We start from the raw sequence: 19,948 nt of genomic DNA, 5'->3' as shown, positions 1-19,948 counted from the left end.
TGTATTTTGAGCATAATTCTCCACGCTGCAAATGGTAAGATAAAATTCGTGCATACAAGTTTGCATCTTTGTTCTCCGTCCGTCAGCAGCAGCAACAGATAATCGGTTGGTTGATAAGAATTTTACAATGGTGAACTGTTGTTGTGATCTAGGATATCCGAAGCGTGGCAAGAAGACTATGAAATACTCCTGTATCGTCTCCTTGCATAGAAAAAGCCTTAATTTCGATGGCAAACAAAAGAGACTGCAGAATGTAAATTACGGGAAGGGCGGGCGGTACGGCAACATGTCTGGTAAGTCAAAATTCTTGTTCCAGTTTAGGTCATAAACATAAATCGGTTACATTTGCATTTCATCTTGCCTTTTTATTTCACCATTCGAAATCAGGAGCAAATATTTTTATTTGTCAGAGTCGAATAATGCAAGAAGTAATGTTTTTAACCTCGGCCCTTTTTTTTTGGTTTCATATTTCACCATTTTCCACGTAGCAAGGTCGCGCCAGGATCAGACGAAGAACGTCTGCTTTTTGTCCACAAGCCACACACTAGCTGTCATGTATGATACGCCGAAACCAGAACCCCCTATCCACAGCCAATCCCCGCTGACCTTTTTGTGGTTTCTCCTGACTGATTCATATGTCCTGGTTCAGAGCATCTCAGACAAACTAGGGTGGGGGTATTTCCCACCCAGATATTGAAGTTCCCCATCCAGTCGCGCTGCTGTGGTCCTCCTTCATTGACTGATATCTAACTAATAACTTGTATAGAAAAAAAAATCGACGGTAATAGAATGTTACATGATAAAGCATTTGATGTTTACCTTCGACGTCCACAAACTTTTTTTCCATGATCGCGAAATTGGACTCGATCCCACAAGACTGATTTTCCACACCCTGTTTCGGTCCATTGACAGCACACTGACCCCTGTATACCACAGTGCTTCAAGTCTTCTGTCTCATGCACGCCTCACGCCATGCTGCATTGCCAAACTCCGAAAAACTTTTAAAAGCGTCACTGATTCCATCCATCCAACTTGTCCCCAATCCTATCCTTCGACATGATAGGCTGTTACGCTGTTTTACAACCACATCGTTCGTATATGTTAGATGAAGATGGCCTTTTCATGAAGTATTACATTGAATGCAAAAATATGACATTTCCAAGATGATGACCAAAGGCACTGATTTTATGTTTACTTGGGTGTGTTTGAGCAAGGCTGCAAGTGGACTTGGACGTGGTTAGGAAGTACTTGATTTATACCAATGATTGTATAAGTAACGCACATGTCTTCCATGTTGGTTGGTGACTTTGGTAAAAAGTATGTTGATGGACAACATGATGAAGAAGACGAGAGCAGGAATAACCAGTTAATATAGGGAAGACATTTAGTGAATTGCGGGTGCGAGCACTGACGAGAATTTAGACATTATTTCTTGAAGGAGGGAGTCATTGAGCCTTAGATTGTTTCTTCGTTGTAAAACCGATCAGAAAATAGGGGCCCGTGCCACGACATATAGATAGATAACTTATAAATTTAGGATCCATTAGATAGTTTTGCTTTTTTAGGACTTTCTCGGACTTTCTCGGAGACTTTTTGATATTCATTTTTATACAAGTTGAAAAGTTTTTGTTACGTCATTATGGTAGTAGAGAGGTGTCCCCCTACTATCCAAAGAATGATTTTTTATGTAGGTGTTAGGCTTATCAACTTACGTGGTCATTAAGACCGTCAACGCTATAAAAAGATAAAACGAAAGAATTTGAGCCCCTTCATATGTCCAAGATGATGCGAAGACCATAAACGATATCAGTGCTTATATGGGGTATTAAGAAGCCTAACCATGGGAGTGACTCTAGCATAGATCTCCATGGGAGTGACTCTAGCATAGATCTATCTCGGTAACACAGAGCTAGTCCGTCACTCAGGAGAGTCCGTCACTCAGGACAATGCATTGTGTAGTATGCAGTTGCGGGAGGGGACTAGTTCATGCTATTACGCCACCTATCTTTCATGTTTTTTTTTTTTCGTATATCTTGTCCCCGTGTGGGTTACATTTTTTAAGGCCCCAATTGGGATCTGGATAGCGTAGCTCCCCGGTTGGAAGTTATCGTGTTACTTTCCTCTCGGTTGGATTACGTTAAGCTAGGCCAGTTTTAGGGTAGGGTTAGCTTTCGTCAGCTGGAGGTTACGTAAGGTTGATTGGTCTGTGACTATATTTCACATATTTACACAGTAGTGAATTAGATGGGGGTGGAAGGACCAGGGCTCAATAGTTTAGAAGGAGCTTGATAATAAGGATATCCGATTTTCCTAGAATTATTATGGAGCCCAGAAGTCTTGTAGATAGATGTTTGGGGGCTGAAAGTAAGATCGTCCGATAGTTTAGGGACCCTGAAAATAAGATCCAACTTTAGAACAATAGTCTGTGAAAAGAAAGGATAATTACCATAACCTGAAGAATTAAATTAGGGGATGTTTTGTGATAGGTGTGGTGCGCAGGTCTGGTAGCTGCGTCGTGTTCTTGCATACAGTTGGTGAGAGAACTGAAGGGTGTAGTCGGGTTGCAGCTGACCCGTGAAGTGTATGTGTGTGTGTGTGTAAAGATTTGCCAAGTCCAAACCTGAGCTCTTGGCAATGACTTCGTTCTCTGGGAATGTGGGTCATTCATAAATTCTTCACTTAGTTTATTCCGTTCTCCCAGTATGACCCTTCAGAAGCTTAAAAGTACTTTTTTTGTATCTTTTCTTACAACTCTCCTGCTTCGTTTCAGGTTATGGCTTCCGGTTGTTTTCTCTTTGTATGTTTCGAAGAACTAAATTGTTGATGTCATACAGGGTAGAAACTTGAAGGTCGAGATCAAGTTACCCCATATCCCTCAGTCTTCCTTCCATGGCGAACAGAATGACGGCTTCTAACTTCTCACAATAATCAGCTTTCTTAATTCTGATCCCGTCTTTGTTGCCATTCAAGGACCTTTCCTTTTAAATGTTTTAAGTGCAGTAATCAGACTTCGAGACATATTCCAGTCTGGCCAAATATACGATATGAACAGTTTGCCGAATGATTTCCACGTGTATCCCAGTGCAGTGATATTTGCCAGTAGACATTTTGTCTGTGAAACCCTCACTAGATATTTGATTTCTTGATCGACGTTCTCATGGATGTCATTGTGAGACTTGCCCATCTTGACTGTCATAATAGTGTTTCAGATGCCATACAACACTTGCATATTTACCATATTATTGTCACTGCGTGAATGTGGTCGAGGGAGCAAAAGATGGAAGGCCAGGAAACAGAGAAAGAACTAGCATGGCTCAGCAAGGGATTGTAAACAGACACTTATAATAGCTGGCGGCAGTGACCCTTGTGGTGATGGCAGCGGCCGGTGTGGCTTGAGTAGCCTCTCACAGGCCACGCTCAGCCACCATGTTGCCAGGCCTTTCGTGTCCCCCCCCCCCCTCCCCTCCCACACACATATAACCTACCTACTACGTTCGCAGACCTACATTAACTGAGGTGTCGTAACTGCTGCTGGTTTAACGTATAACTCCAACCTGTTGACGCCTCACATCGTTCATATGTGTACGTGACATTCTGTTTACTGCTTCCCCATAAGTTGACCTTCCATATCTCTTGGCTCTTCAGACTTTTTTGACCTCAGCGCATACTGAGCCGGTATACTTGCTCACCAGCCACATACGTTGACTTTTCGTCGTCAGCTGCCACAATTGCTGATTGCTTTGTCATCATCACAACAAGAGAAATGGCCACGATTGTGGGAATACATATGCTCATACGATGTCAGCTTCTGTACTTATAATAGTGGCAATAAATGAATAAGGAAATGAACATCATTAACAATAATTGATGATAAATAGCTACTTCGGCCTGAGTGCGGCCTTGAACCTAGCTTGAATAATTTTAGGGGTCAGGTTATAAGGCCATCTTTACTACACCCTCATCATTATTACACCTTTATGTTCACCACAAACTCCTTTTCATTACATTCATCTTCTCAGCACCGTCATCTTCAGTGCACTTTCATTTTTACTACCTATTCATCTTTAACAATCTTATCTTTACTGCATTCTGTCTTCACAGTATCCTACCTTCACAAAGTTATGTTCAAGACCTGCCTGCCACACCTTTATCTTCCTAATATGTATATGTTCACTAAGCTGGGTTCAAATGAACCTGGGATGGATAATTCTGTGATCACTATACTCCTCACTGCTCGCACCGACTGGCGACCGAATCTGGCCCAAACCAGCATTGCTTAGTAGCAGTGCTAAATTTGCACGACTCGACATGTACCAAGAGGGGTTTTCGTCTTAAATCATTTTAGTTTAGGTACTGTACCAAAAGATTACACCGGCGAGAATATTTGTTGATTACATTTGGGCTCCGATAGCTTCTGGGCTGCGCCACGCTCATTAGCAGGGAAAAGATGAACTCTTAAAGCGTGAAGTTCTGCTGGCGAGGAGACAACCTTGCCAAGGGAGACTTTTCCCGCGATGTACAGCTATTCAAGCAGGCGGAGTCCGGAAACTCGACGGGACGACTCTTGAGAACAACAGCACGACCCTTGGGTATGAGGGCCTGGTCATCATTATCCAAGGGTCGTTTTGTCGTGTCTGTGGCCGAACCATCGTACTCAAGTTGTTAAGTCAGAAAAAAGGCGAGGTTCCGGACCGTTGAGTTACGTGTCGTGGTGACCAAGGTTGAGTAAGGTTGTGCGATAGTGAATGAATGTGAAGGTGACCGATCCATTGTCGTGAACTGAAGGGCATCTTGCGTTCACTGGAGATTTCTTAAAATATGGGAATCTTAAGGGTATCTTAAGAAAAGAGATATTTTGGTGGTTAGTTTGTTTTATTTCAGACGTTGAGCGCCAGAGTGAGCAGATTACATTTCGCCCTCTATAACCGCTGTCGCTCTCGGTGATCTTGATCACCTTTACATCAGCTTACCAGTTACCTGGCGTATGACGTCATCACTATCACATCTCATTCCCGATCCAGCCCTTTGGGTACCCCTAGTACATTGTGATGATTGACTATCCTCCCAACGCATCAGCAGAACAAGTTCAGAGCACGATCCATCGATAGATATCCCATAGGTTTAGTGTAGAGGGAGAAACAGATCTTTTTCAGGTAGGCTAAAGTCACTAATCGGCATCTTAAGAGAAAGTTGTTCCGAGACTTGGCCTGGCGCGGAGACCAGTGACGGCTCACTCGCTGTGGAGGTAACGACTCTGTGCTGGCGCTAGAGGGATTTGTGATGATTCTCTATTGACTTGATGATGAGTTGACGGTGTGGACAATCATAGTAATGTTTCCGCACAGGAAAAAGCTTTTATCCTGATCCAAAGTGTGCGATTATAAATTGGTGCTCCGTGAAGGGGAAGATAAAGTGAAAATTTTTTTAGTGCAGGAGAGAGGGGCAAGTGAACTTTTAAGTAAGTATGCCCGTCACCATTTCTCTTTCGTTTATTCAGACTTTATTCATCAGGTTCATGTTTTGTGTCGAGATGATGTAACAGCCAATAATATCTGTCTCGCTTTATCTGAGACCTTTGAGAAATATAAGATTATTTCCGCTTGCTCAACAGTTCCCATGGCCACCCTTTCACATGTTTATCATTCTTGAGTAAATGTTGTTCCATCGCCATACATTAAATGGGATCACCACATGTTAACGTCTTAGGGTTGCTAATGTCATGAGAGAGACGACAGATTGATTGGAATAAGGGGCAGGGGTGGGTTGGGGTAGGGGGGAGGTTAGCTGTTAGGAAACAGCTGGGTTTTATGAGGCCATACTTTCTCAATAAGGCTTTTTCATCATTGATACTCGTACTCCATCATCATCATGTTGGAGATTTTGGTGGTGCATGGTGGGGATGGGTCACGACGCATAACCTCCAACAGTACTCACTATGCTGTGGTTGCATTAGTATGGGAGATATCATGATACTTTGACCCCCGTCACTGTACTCATGGTTATTGTGCTGTTGCTTGCGTATGTGGGTGTGTGTGTGTGTGTGTGTGTGTGTGTGTGTGTAATCATAATGTTTTACTCATGACAGTATGGATGAAGGCTGTGTTTGGTAGGGTGGTCACGAAGGGTTCATTATCACCAGCAACTCGTTCATTTTCTTGCTCTAGGATCATTCAAGTGTGAGTGAGGAGGTTATGATGATGGTATCGCTCATCATTAAAAAGAAAAAAAATATTCAGTTTGTGCTTGTGAGGGGCGTTGAGTAGAAGACTTCACCTCATGATCACCATCATGCTGTAGGTAGTCATGACGGTAATGCTTATGTGATCACCACCATGGCCGAAGGTTGTCCAGGTTCTAGGAGTCATCATAAAGCTGCTTCGTGTAATCATCTCCATCATGATGCCGCTTGTTCAGCTTCGGCGAGTTATTATGAGGGTTCCTGTGGTCACCATTATACTTCAGGCTATGATACTGAGCGGCAGGAATATATGTATAATTCGGACCTCGCGCATTTAAACACTTGTCGTTTCATGCTTTCTGCATTTGGGTTCATGCCAGTATGAATGTGAGACTGTAATTCCTCACCGCGTCATTACTACGCCATGACACGTAGTTCTGGTGCTATGAGCGAATCTCTAAATGGAACTTTTCCCCGCCGTGTTTCTGGGCTCTAGCCACAATGCTTCAGGCTGCGTTATAACCATAATGTGACCGCAAGGATGGTAATGAACTACCTTAGGCTTGTATCATGGTTCTCGTGGGAAGGGGTGGTGTAAAGGATTTAACACCTTTAGAAAAAAAAGTGGGTAACAAAGTACCAAGCGGAGAGGGGAGGATTGAGTATGGCAAGGCTGGCTGGCTAGGGGCCTTCAATATCTTACTTTCCCACTTACATCACGTAAATGTTTGAAGGATGAGGCACAAGTGAGTGGTCGGTCAGTAGAGCACAATCAGCGTCCACAGTTTTACATCTACTGGTGGTTTTCTCCATTAGCGAGAGTCTGGGTGGAGTCATTTTAAGGTCTTAAGGCTTGCAATATTGTGAAATATCACTTTGCCACTTGATCATTTCACACGAATATTTCATTTGCGGGCTGGCTCAGCAAAACAGGTAATCAGCGTCCTTGTAAGCTCATGTATCCGATAATCCTGTGCTGAGCTTCCTCGGCGTACTAAGAGGTAGCCGGAGCCTAGCGGTGGCGCTGGTCCATAACGAACTACTGTTGTCACCTCTCGCCCTTGGCTACCCTATCTAAACGGTGCACCTGCCACTGTTAGCTGAATGGGAGAAAGATAAAAAAAAAAAATCGTTCGTATCCAGACATTCCCCATCACGAGCGATATCCGTATATGACATGGTACTGTGTGCGCCTGTGTGCGTCTTATCTGAGCGTGATCAAATATCTGGTACGGAATTCTAACACTCAAATCAGTTATGACGTCAGACCAAGTCGCTCAACACTCATATCGTATCTTTACGGAATATGTCGTTAGTGTGCTCATGCTCATGTTACAAGCTACAAGTACAGACAAAATGTACTTGTCGTACGCGCAATTTTATATTTGCGTACTTGAAAACGTATTTTTGCGACAATGAATCTTTCAAGGATAAACCAGGCTGAATGCGCTGTACTTTACTTTAATGAGGTATAAACGTTATTCTTTACATCGCTCAAAGTGCTTGTCTTAAGGCAGTTCATGGTTTCTATTTATACTTCTTTTTAGTTCAGCTTTCCCTATATGGCAATCACCTGAACAGGTGTTGTTTACCAACACTAATGCCCACAGTTGTCTGAAATGACGGGTTAATTAAAGTGTTTGGAGGAATGTGATTGGCTCAATCTTATCAGTAAGTTATCTGGGATAACCATAACGATAATAACATATCAGGGCGCCCACTTGCAGTCGTGAGCTTGGGAACCTCACTCACCCAGTACAGTGGCTGCCAGCCATCATGGCGTCGTACGTATTTCCCTTGGATATTGCAGTTCTGCCCTTTACTGTATTTTCTGGGATTTATAGTATATATATATATATATATATATATATATATATATATATATATATATATATATATATATATATATATATGATGTACATATATACCCATTGTTTAATCCTAATATATATGCTTCTTGTATGGTTACAGAGACAGAATTGTGTTCCAAGATGTAGAGGAACTTTTTGTCATTGGTAAAACTAACTTATACAGATAATACGAATAGAAAGTTATTCGTGTGTGCAGACTACTTATCAACGTCGTAATGAGGCGTGTGTGTTTTGTGGTGCGTTAATGTGCACTGTATTCGTTGGAGACGAAAACTGTCAGCTGTACATATTTGCCTTTTTGAGAGGCAGCCAAGGGATTTCAAGATAAGTGAAGTGACGAAGATTAAACACGAGTGCAGAAGCCCTTACTTATATCGGTATTCCAGTAGGAAGTGACGCACTGATAAAAGAAGGACGTGGAGTATGAAACTCATGTACACAGTTTTTATGAACACTTCTGGCAGAGGTAAATACAGCAGTGGGCGGTGTTAGTGTGTTATTCGTCACGCCTCAGCCTCATAGAAACCGATGGTGGAATCTTCTTCCTGCGAAGTTAGCCATTCAGTTTCAGTCTATGATGTTATCTCCGCCTGCCATGTTAAGTTCTTTTACACACGTCGGAGGCTATTTTTTTTTTTTTGTGTGTGTGTGTGTGCAGTACCCAGTATTGTAATAACGTTGGTTGAATTATACATTTTTTTTGCTTTTTATAGCCAGAATTCCGTATTTTTTTATTTACATGCTATTGAACGATAATCAGAGACGTAAAGACCTTCCCGCTTTCCTGCGTGTCTGGCCTTGGTAAACAGTTAGTTATTTACTGGAGCGCCTAGAGTTTTTCTGACTGCGCAAGTGTTCCATTGCAAAGTTATTAGTTTTAGTTGACTTCCTCGGTGTTTGTGTTCTCGGAGTACCTGTTGTGTGACGTTGACTCCTAGGCCATGCAACGTTGGTGACAACCTGTTGTTCCTTTACTTCCAAGATTTAAGGCAAGTCAGCCACCTCTCGGGAAATATTTTATAACAGTGTTTCATCACTAGATTGTTTTATGTTATGGAGTCGTTTGTCTCGCAACGGGACGGGAGCAGTAAACAAAGTACTGGTAGTTGTGAGTTGTGGCGGCGCTCTGTGCACGAGACGCACCTTATCCTTGTTCCCGCCTTAACATACCGTTATCGTCTTGCAACATTTACCATGTCTATATGATCCATTTTTGACTTTGAGTTGATAGTCAGATATGACTGCGTAAATCAGGAATGAATCGGTTACATGGGTGACAGGAGGACAGCAAACGGGAGAACAAGAGACCTAATAGTCACGGCAACACTGCATCAGCCAAAGTTCAATGGCATACAGGAATGAGCAGAGTTATCCTGTAGTATCTTTTGTTTCCCATTCTGTCTTTCCGTATGACAAGATTTTTGAATTCCTGTTCATATGATATACTGTATAAATTACCATATATGATCATGGTTAAAAAAAAAAAAAGATAATACGTTAGAGGGTAATTTACTCATACACATTTTTCTTTCTGCCAACGCAGTTACATCGTATTTTTCATGATGGTTGATCAAAGTGATCATTGGTTTATATACCCTACACCCTACGAGTATTCTTCACATAGGTCCAACAGCGTTCACACAATCTACCTTGTTCACTGGAGGAGAATTTCCGCTGGTCATTTGGGTTATTGTACCACCTTTATTTCCGTGGAGTTCGAGGAGCCGTTGATTTCTCCATCACTGAAAGTTCCTTTGCCAAAGGCAAATAAAGAAGTTAAACTTCCATGAGCAAACGTTCGAAAAATTATCATCTCGTCGCATGTACTTCCATCTGATCACTTGCCTTATAAATTCTTACAAGTTCATGATTGAGAGGCGTTCCTTACGTTGATTTGGGCGCCTTGGTAAAATAGATTATGTTAAGTAAGAGCTTGTGGGGACGAGGCTCCGTCCATGTGGTTCAGCAACAGCCTGATCCCCGCCAGCCTCGTAATGGCTGGGAAAAATTCTGTGATACGGAAGTTAGGGGACTATTTTCAGCCGATTCCATCTCTTTAAAAGAGTAGTTAGGAAAGTGGACTAAAAACTGGGGTTGGAGGGTCTCAGTGCTGTCTCATGGTTTGTTAGGTCGTCAACCTTTGTAATATATATATATATATATATATATATATATATATATATATATATATATATATATGAAGATAAAGACATCCTTGCGAAAAATGAAAACTACTTAGATACGTGGTTCCGAAGGATCGCCGTGAGAAGGAACACTCCGGGAGAACAACTTATTTCCCTGTTATTCTCCTGTCGAGATAGATGTTATAAGGTTTTTGAAGAGGATTTGTGGGAGAGTGCCTGAGGACGTGTCTTTTGATATCATACGTACTGGTCCTTAAGAAAACATATTCTAGGTGTGTTTTATTGTTGCCAGTTGAAATTAATAGTGCTTTCTTTTAGTTTTGGCATAGGAGAAAATTTACTTTATCTAAAATGGTATATGCTTTGGCTTGTATGTGTTATGATTCGTAAGCAAATATTTATGACTGCGATAACGTGTGTATTTAAGTTATGGGTGCTTTTCAATCTTGGTGGTGCTCGTGGTACAGAAAAAAATAGCTGTTTGATTTATTGGCGCTGTAAAAAAAAAAAAAAGAGTAGACATCAGAAACGACCTTAATGGTAAAATTTCTTCAAGCATATTCTCCCCGTTTATTGGGCCTTTGGGTGAAATGCTTGGCCAGTCAGTCACTCCAAACCATTGCTAGGAAGTGTGTTGAGGTGACAGAACGCGGCGGCGCGCCATATGTTTGATACCTGCCGACTCATGTCCCACTTAGAGGATTTTTGAGGCCAGATTGTCCAGATTGCTTCCTTATTGACAGCAAGAGACTGAATTGTCCCCTCACTCAAGTCAGTTCTAGTTCTGGAGAGTATTTGTACAAAACTCTTGAGTACGCATGATTATGATTAGTCGAAAGTATGAAGCTAGCGTCTTTCAGTTGATGTGTTCAGTATGAAAATCAAGTTTATAGTTTCTCCAGTCTGTGAGTGCAGTGTAGCAGTATACAGTAACATTGGCAGACAGGATAGAGTCTAATGGATATTCTCAAATATGGAGTCAGAAAGTGGCTGCTGAAGACAGCTGTCACAACTACTCATGCGAGGCTACCTACAAACCCACTTATTCCCTATGTAGATTTTAACTTTTTTTTTCGCAACCAGAGTCTGGCATGAAAACAATTATCATGAAAAGCATATATATATATATATATATATATATATATATATATATATATATATATATATATATATATATATATATATATATATATATATATATATATATATATATGGTGTATATATATATATATATATATATATATATATATATATATATATATACACATACACCAGGACTCCGCCTTCAAGTTATTACCTGAGAGGAGTATGGTCACGTCGAGGGCGTAATCGTTCGGAATGAGTCAATTATTCCCTGCTCCTTCGTACAGCTACGTAGCGGCAGGAGCCACATATGCGGGGTCCTAGGGTTGTATATATATATATATATATATATATATATATATATATATATATATATATATATATATATATATATATATATATATATCAGAAATACTAAACGTGTGTTACGTTTTGTACTCGTAATCTAGATTCTTGTCTCTTCGCTGTCATTGGACATGAACAACCAGTGCATTTTCCTGAGGTGTCTATGACCTCAGGGAGTCCCAAGAGCTCTTGGCTGGTTAGATCTGTCGTGGGCCATTTCTGGCGACTACAAGTCTCTCCATGTGGAGTGGGAGGAACTCAGCAAATGGAATCTGAACTTGAATTGCATGCAGGAGTCTGCATGGATTGAACCGTGATTGATCGGGAGGCAGAGAGATATTTGATATGTTTGATTTTCTTTCCCACTGATAACTATGTTTTTCTCGGTATCTTTTTTATTACTTTATAAAGATTTTTAATCAGTATAGAGTTTATATCTGAGTTAAGGTTTGCCAAAGGAGATTTTTTAAAGCAAAGCAAAGCTCTGCCACCTTCAGCAATAAAATGAACTTAATTGGACGTCTTTGACCCGTCTCATGATAAATCGTTCTTGAATTATGTTTGTTTCAGATTCAAAAAGTTTATAGAAACGGACTATATCAAGGATGATAAACGTGAATATTTGCAGTTCATGAACGAGTGAGTTACTGAGTGGTTCTATAACGTGATGTGTACATTCTAGTACCATTAAGTTAATAATACCTTTAGCATACAAACATTACTTAAAAATCAGTTTCCTTAGTCACTGAAGGTCTGTTTTAAAACCACGCAGGAAGACTGTCATAAGTCACAATGGTACAAGGATTGCTTCTTCCTAATTCAGTAACAGCCTGAATTCGTTCCTTTGAATATACTGCTTTCATTGTCATGCTGCCTTCATTATGGAATGATATGATTATACTAATCTTCAGAGATACAGCAGCTGTTCACTGCCACAGAAAAATCAACTTCATTTGGTGGTATCATTTCGTTGTTGACAGCCAGAGGAAGCAACATGGAACACGGTGAGAGGAGGCTAGGCTAGTGTGTGTGTGTGGGACGCAAGCTCGCTCACTCCACCCTCATTATGTCATTTGGACGGGAACCTCTCATAATCAACACTGCGGAAAATAATACTCGTAATGCCTTGTTCGTCTTGATTATATCGTCTGTGATGCGGCAGTTATAAGTCCTTTTTTTCATCTAGTGTCATTTAGTATTTGCGTTTTGCGTGCTGTCTCTGTTGACGAGGATGAATTTGCCTCCGCACGCACCCAGGAGGCAAGACATTTTCTTCTGGTTTATTCTCCTTTCCCATCCAGTGCGAGACATCACCTGCGTCACCAGAGCGTCGTTGTACTACACTTCGTTGCTAACCTCACCAGCGCGACTGAAATCGATGTGGTTAGCGCTATGGTCGAATTATCTAACGCTGGCGTCATTACAGCTATGAATTCTTCGCTGTCGTTATCTGTCATGGCGCTGACGTCACTTGTACGATTACGACTACTATTTATTGTCCTGATGTCACCAGTATGAATATGATTCCGTCATTACCACTGCTTAAGTCGGGAGCCAACACCACCCTGTCGGGGTAAACACCGTTTCTGGGCCCCATTTTCAGAGAGAGACCCGGCGATTCATTTTGTTAAGGCCCTTTTCTTGGTCTTTCAACATTCTAAGAACTTACTAAGGAAGAAGAGCCCGAGTTAGGGCAGCAGTGAGCTCATGAACATATCCAAACGCATGTAGCGCATCATGCACAAGATGAGGAAGTGGGAGGAGGGGTTTTCTGTCTACATTTGAATTAGGATTGAGCGGGGACTGGTGCCCGGACCCCACAAAGCACTTCGGGCAGTGACTCTCCTCTGTACCCTCCCTCAGCAGTCTCCCACTTCAGTTAATCTGCATCAGTTTGGTGACGAGTGTGTTTCTCAGTTTTCTGAAAGACAGCAATGGTCAGCTACACCATGATGATGGTTAACTAATTAGACCAGAATCTATCATTTGTGTGTATGGTTCATTCTTGAACATTGATAATGTCTTAAAAGGGATATATATATATATATATATATATATATATATATATATATATATATATATATATATATATATATATATATATATATATATATATACATATATATATATAAACATATATATATATATATATATATATATATATATATATATATATATATATATATATATATATATATATATAAAAGCATTGTGCACGATACATTTCTTTCTCTTTCGACCAGTATAATACTATTCAAAAGAGAAAGGAGAGAGAAGACGAAAGCCATCAATTTCATTGGGTAAAAGTTATTCATCCATGTCTGTGACCTACATCTGCAGGCCAGACTCTGCTGGCGAAGGGTTGCTGGCCAAATTGCTTTCTGTTTCTGTTGCTTGGTGCGGTGACCTGATTATTATCATTATCATTATTATTGTCATGATTTAGGACATGGATATTAGATAACCACTATAAATATAACAGGATGTTTCAAGGTCTGGCAGTCGTATATAGTTAGCCAATTGTATCGCATGGCAGTTTCCCAATCATCATTTGGTCGGTTGAATATCACCAGTTGATTTAATCGTGTCCTTGAACCATGCTGAAGCCCTAAAGACGTAATTAGATTGAAAGTGAAGGGCTGTTTCTTACGCGTCGAAACTGTTTCTGACAGCATCATCGAACCATGGATAATGCTGCTGCACGTTCCATTGGTGTAAAAAGGACAAATCGGGTTCGTTGTGGAAATTCATGATTGGACCACACCCTTTTGCTATAAGATCGTATGGGATGTAGACGGGCCCATTGAGATGTCTCAACGGTTTATAAATAGATACACCGTTCTGGATTTTTCTTTTTAATAAAACAAATACTTTTTTTTTTGTCTTCCATCCATCACCGTGACCAGAGGAAATACAGTTAAAAGACTTCATTGTATCGGGAGAAAGAATAACGGAATCTGTTTCATTGTCTCTCCCCGAAATGATATGTAGTTTCGCAATTTCTCCTTGGAATTAAGTCACAGTCGTATTCACAGGGGAGGTGTTGTGATAAACCTTATTACCATTAGCCAGTTATGCTTCTTAGGTTAGCCGACAGTGTGTTGATGTCGTAGTGTATCTACACGACTGAAAGCCAAGTATTGTCCCGCTTAGTCGTTGTGAATGCACGATTGTAGAGCAGACGAACATGTAACGGTTGGCCGGCAAAAACGAAGCTTCGCCGTTAAGTCATGAAAGACCTTTTGATAATAGCTAACCTCGGAAGCACTAGCGTTTGAACTTTGCGAACTACCCGAGACGAGCCTTGGTTAAGATGACCCTGTATAGCCATCACACACACACACACACACACACACACACACACACACGCGCATCAGGTGTATCGTCGCAGCATAAGGTCGCACCGTCATGGTCAAAATGATCGTACCGCTGTGGTTTAAAGAGGTTAATTCCTCAGGTCACGGCCGTTCAATCGTTGGTCATTTTCCCGAAGGTTAAGTATCTCTTCTGACATTTACACTTGCGGGCAGACAATCTTGTACACGTTGAAATCTTGAATTGTAAGGAAGAGTGAAAAAGACAATGATTGTCCGAACAACGCAAAATTCAGTGATCGACCGCTCACACCATTACTGTATTTCTTTACGTTTTCTAATCGATAACCCCCCCCATATCCTGGGTACCTTACCCAAACCGTTCGTTGGCCTCTTGCAGCTTGCGAACCTGTGCAAATAAACATGAATAATTCCCGTACACGCCTTCAAGCACTCTTGAAAATGAAAGAGATAAATATTTTGTGAATTTTGGTATATATGAGACTGAGTGAGCGCCTGCGGCGTCAAATGAAATTACTGCAAATAAGCGACCAGCATCGGGAGGGTGCGCGATGGGACGAGCAAGCAAGCAGCAATACCGGGGATTTGCGGTTTCAAAAGATGGCCTTCGAGGGCGGACGCTAGGGATACTAACAATTATTTTTTTTGTTTTTTGGAATTGGGTTCTCACAATTTACTGCCACATTTTATACGTACGCAGTGTTATGACAGTGATTGGAAGCGATTAGATTTTAACCCTGGACTTGCAGATTTAGTTTTTTCTTTTGCTTAATTGCATGGACTGAATCATCGCATAGTGAGGTTAGATTTTGTCATCATGTAATTGACTTTGCTACAAAAAAATCAGGACAGAGCACCCAAGTACAATCATCTAATCGATAGTCATCTTTCTTTCATACTATTCGCCATTTCCCGCATTAGCGAGGTAGCGTTAAGAACAGAGGACTGGGCCTTTGAGGGAATATCCTCACCTGGCCCCATTCTCTGTTCCTTCTTTTGGAAAATTAAGAAAGAAAATAAACAACAATATTTTAGCCAATGGCAGAGATATTGTATAGAGGAGAGGGAAAAATTGAATTAGCCTCTGTTGCTTATACCGGATTATTTTTCCCCCCTTTTAAAACAAGTGAAAATTGCTTTGCATGCTTGTGACTGGTTACTGACAAGGCTTGCGAGTCCACTACGAGCCGGATCCGTTCGGTGCTCCTGACCGACCAGTTTGAAAATTATAGATTGAATTTCTCCCCAGCCACTTCAGGCGTGAGGGGACTGACCCACCCACCCACCCACCTATCACAGGTGACGCTCGCTCTGAAACTGTCCTGGTAATACGTGGGAACCTTGTCGTAAAGCGAGTGTTGACGTGCAAGCATTTTTTTTTTTGGGGGGGGAGGGCGAGGGTAAGATTGTTGCTCTTTCTGATATCTTTGTGAAATGGCCTAAAAAAAAAAAGGTCTTTTGTAGATCTTTAACAGAATTAATGTATCTTGTAGAGAATTATGAAATCGTTTCGTATTAGAATGACTGAAGTCGATTCTTTTGTACTTTACATAATGGTTTGAATTTCATAACACGACCGCAGTAAATTACATCCTAATTACATGAGTATTGTTTATACCCAAGATCCATATATATATATATATATATATATATATATATATATATATATATATATATATATATATATATATATATTTATAGTGAGAGCACATGTGGTCATAGAATTATTTTGAACACTTGAAGATGATCAAGATTGGTGTTTAAAACTTGAAGTTACCTTTGGTAGTCGATAGGCCCAGAGCCCAAATAACCAACGAGAGAGAGAGAGAAAAAAAAAAAGAAAGACCATCATGACGTCAATTATTCAGCGAGAGGTCTCAGAACTGCATGGAAGAAAAATAAACAGCCAACCATCAAAACGCCCCGAGTGTGATTCATTTACGTAACATATGGTTTGTTCTCCACTTTCACTTTCCACTGAAAATTCGTGATCGTGGTCGACTAATGACATTCTATTCTTTTTGTTATCATTTCGCAAGTATATTGTCAGTTGAGCTGCGGCGTTCTTGGTGAAACGCCTCCCGCCACCACAGGGATTCTGTGTGAACTTTTGGCTTGACATGTAAAGCGGATTCTTTAAGTCCAGGCCTCCCTCCCCTCTCTCTCTCAGCCGGTAGAATTTAAGCACAGATGCAAGACGGAGAGAGAGAGAGAGAGAGAGAGAGAGAGAGAGAGAGAGAGAGAGAGAGAGAGAGAGAGAGAGAGAGAGAAAAAAAACTTTTGCCAACATGAAGATAACTGAGGAATGTTGTATCGGTACCAACTACTGTTTGATGTTCGTTACATGTCTAGCTGCGTGTGGGACCAAATGACGGGAGATAAAAGTGTTTCAGAATACGTGTCCTGATGATTGGCTTGCGGGAATGGGTCTCGGTAGCCGATGACTTCTGGATGGGCTGTACCTTGCAGGGTTCCCGCGAGGGAGTCAGTCAACAGGAGAGGGAGGCTTGAGGAGGGAGATGAGAGGGGTGAAGAACTATTGTACAGCTCAACGCAGGAGCTTTATTTTCAGAGTCATATTAAACAACGATTTCTCCATGATATATATATATATATATATATATATATATATATATATATATATATATATATATATAGGCAACGTGTATCTAAGCTAACTGGCGGCCAGCCCTCGCAGTGAATGTAATTTTAGTATAGTCTTTTGCGTCAGGAGAGACACCAGCTTTAGTTTATTATCATTATCATCATTATCATTATTATTATTATTATTATTATTATTATTATTATTATTATTAGTATTGTTATTATTGATAGTAATAATAGCAATAGTATTATTAGTCGTAGTAGTAGAAGTTGTAGTTGTGTGAAAAGCAATTGTTGTGACGGTTTCAACAACCATACCAGCGATGGTTAGTAGCAACGTAGGCCTGGCAACAATCATGGCGTCCGTGGCAGTTGCTGTATTGCCTGTAGATACCTCAGCGTCCGAACACAGCTGAGGAATGTCATGGGTTATGGACGAGATGCGTTGAACGGATTCGCCTGGAGATTTCAACGCCTCCAGTAGTTAGCTTCAGTTTGCTGGCGCTACCATTATTTCTGGTCACGGAGGCGCGACGGGTACCGGGAGAAAGTAATGGAATGATAGACATTGTTGGATATTCATAGTCATGGTCATTAGCTGACTTTGTAGGGGTGGGGAGGGGGGGGAGTAGTAGTGCGTCTTGGAGGCATTATGGAGGGGCTTTTGTAGACAGTGTTGGTGTCTTGGAGGCTTTGTGGAGTGGTGGTTATGTATCTCGAAGGCTTTGTGGAGAGTGTTGGTGTGTCTTGGAGGCTTTGTGGAGAGAGTTGATGTATGTCTTGGAGGCTTTGTGGAGATAGCAAGGTGTCTTGAAGGAGAGAGTTGAAGTATTTCTTGGAGGCTTTGCGGAGATAGCAAGGTGTCTTGAAGGCTTTGTGGAGAGTGGCGGTGTGTCTTGGAGGCTTCCGAAGAAAGTTGCAGCAGGCAGGAATATCGGAAACGTGTTAATGAAGCCAGCGGATACGACCAGCTGTTCTCTCCCCCATGTTGAAAACCCTTTTAAGAATTCCACAGTGCGACGGTGCGGCCCTCGAGTATGATGATGGCTTGGCCTCCTTGTCGTCATTATCATCATCATGGTCGTCGTGATCATCCTCATCAACATGATCATCATAATTCTCATCATACAATGATAATTGAGAAGTAAATGGATGGCCGTGATTGAGGTATGTTTTGCCCGTGCCACATCGATCACCGGTGGACGTGGCGTCCTAGCTTCGTCTCTTCGATGTATATCAGTTGATTGTTATATTTCTCTCTTGTTTCTCCCCTGATGATGTGATTCTTACACGAAAGTGCACTTGGGAACTTATCGTGTTTCATTTTCCCCGTGGACTCATAGGAATGTCATGGTGTGTCACTGTAAGTCTCCAGTAAGGCAGTGATAACACACTTTTAGACACAATCGTGAGTACTTCTGTGGATAACGAGGGGGCTGTTGACATGCAATATATTCATGAAGCTACCGCGCCCCTTGACTTACCTGGGAGTGCATGATCTTGAGCATGTTCGTCAAGTGGAGGCCAGTATTAAGGGACGACCTTTACTGCTGGCTGGCGTTGTGGTCGGTTATGAGTGAAGCATCTACGCTCCTTTTCTAGAATCACTTGATTATTATTATTATCATTATTATTATTATTATTATTATTATATTATTATTAGTAGTAGTAGTAGTAGTAGTAGTAGTAGTAGTAGTATCATTACTGTTATTGTTGTTATTATTATTATTATTATTATTATTATTATTATTATTATTATCATTGTTGTTGTTATCATAATTAGTGTTATTATTATTCTTATTATTATCATTATCACGTGTTTTATTTGTACTGTATTTTGTTTGAATTTGCTTCGAATCAATACGTGTTTGATTTCTCGATTGCTTTCTTCAAAGATATGTCGTATTCTTGATATAGGATATCCAGAGAAAGTTTAAACCTGTATATGTATGTGACACTTTTACAAGAGTCGCGTGACGCCTCGAGCCCACAGCGAGCCAGCACCGTTTTCTGATGCACAGAAAACGAAAGCATGGTGCCATATATATTTCTCTTAAATGGAAATCAGTGGATATGAATACGACAGCCACTGAATCACCTTATAATCCCGCAAATGTATACCTGTGAGAGAAATATGACTGCTCTTTCGGTCATGCCGTGATGAACATGACAATTTATGACACTTTTTGTGAGTCCAAACAACCAGCCAGCTGACCAAACAGCTCACTCATCCCGCGGCGCTTGGGTGCAGGCCTCTCTCTCTCTCTCTCTCTCTCTCTCTCTCTCTCTCTCTCTCTCTCTCTCTCTCTCTCTCTCTCTCTCTCTCTCTCTCTCACTGATTTAGTGCACCGCTACTCCATCCAGCAGCCCAGTGAAACTTCACGGTGG

At 41.1% G+C, this 19,948-nt stretch overlaps 1 protein-coding gene across 5 annotated transcripts in view; it reads left to right on the top strand.

Moving 5' to 3' along the window:
- The first annotated feature begins 5,221 nt into the window (after positions 1-5,221).
- The window catches only part of kkv (hyaluronan synthase-like protein kkv), a 105,050-nt gene continuing 90,323 nt past the window's right edge, over positions 5,222-19,948 (top strand). For 2 of the 5 annotated variants that reach the window (XM_071694797.1, XM_071694796.1), the window contains exon 1: positions 5,222-5,458. Coding sequence is in view for 2 of the 5 variants with exons in the window: in XM_071694800.1 (XP_071550901.1) it covers positions 7,955-7,962 (8 nt within the window). In the remaining 3 variants the exon portion in view is untranslated. Of the gene's footprint in view, positions 5,459-7,929; positions 7,963-19,948 lie in introns of those variants that run through there. The other 3 variants (XM_071694795.1, XM_071694800.1, XM_071694794.1) reach the window with 3 other exon arrangements.

The sequence above is a fragment of the Panulirus ornatus genome, chromosome 57 (genome assembly GCF_036320965.1).
Source record: "Panulirus ornatus isolate Po-2019 chromosome 57, ASM3632096v1, whole genome shotgun sequence".
NCBI lineage: Eukaryota > Metazoa > Arthropoda > Malacostraca > Decapoda > Palinuridae > Panulirus > Panulirus ornatus.
The sequence above is the reverse complement of the archived record's forward strand: the minus strand, read 5'-3'. Positions and strand labels throughout refer to the sequence as shown.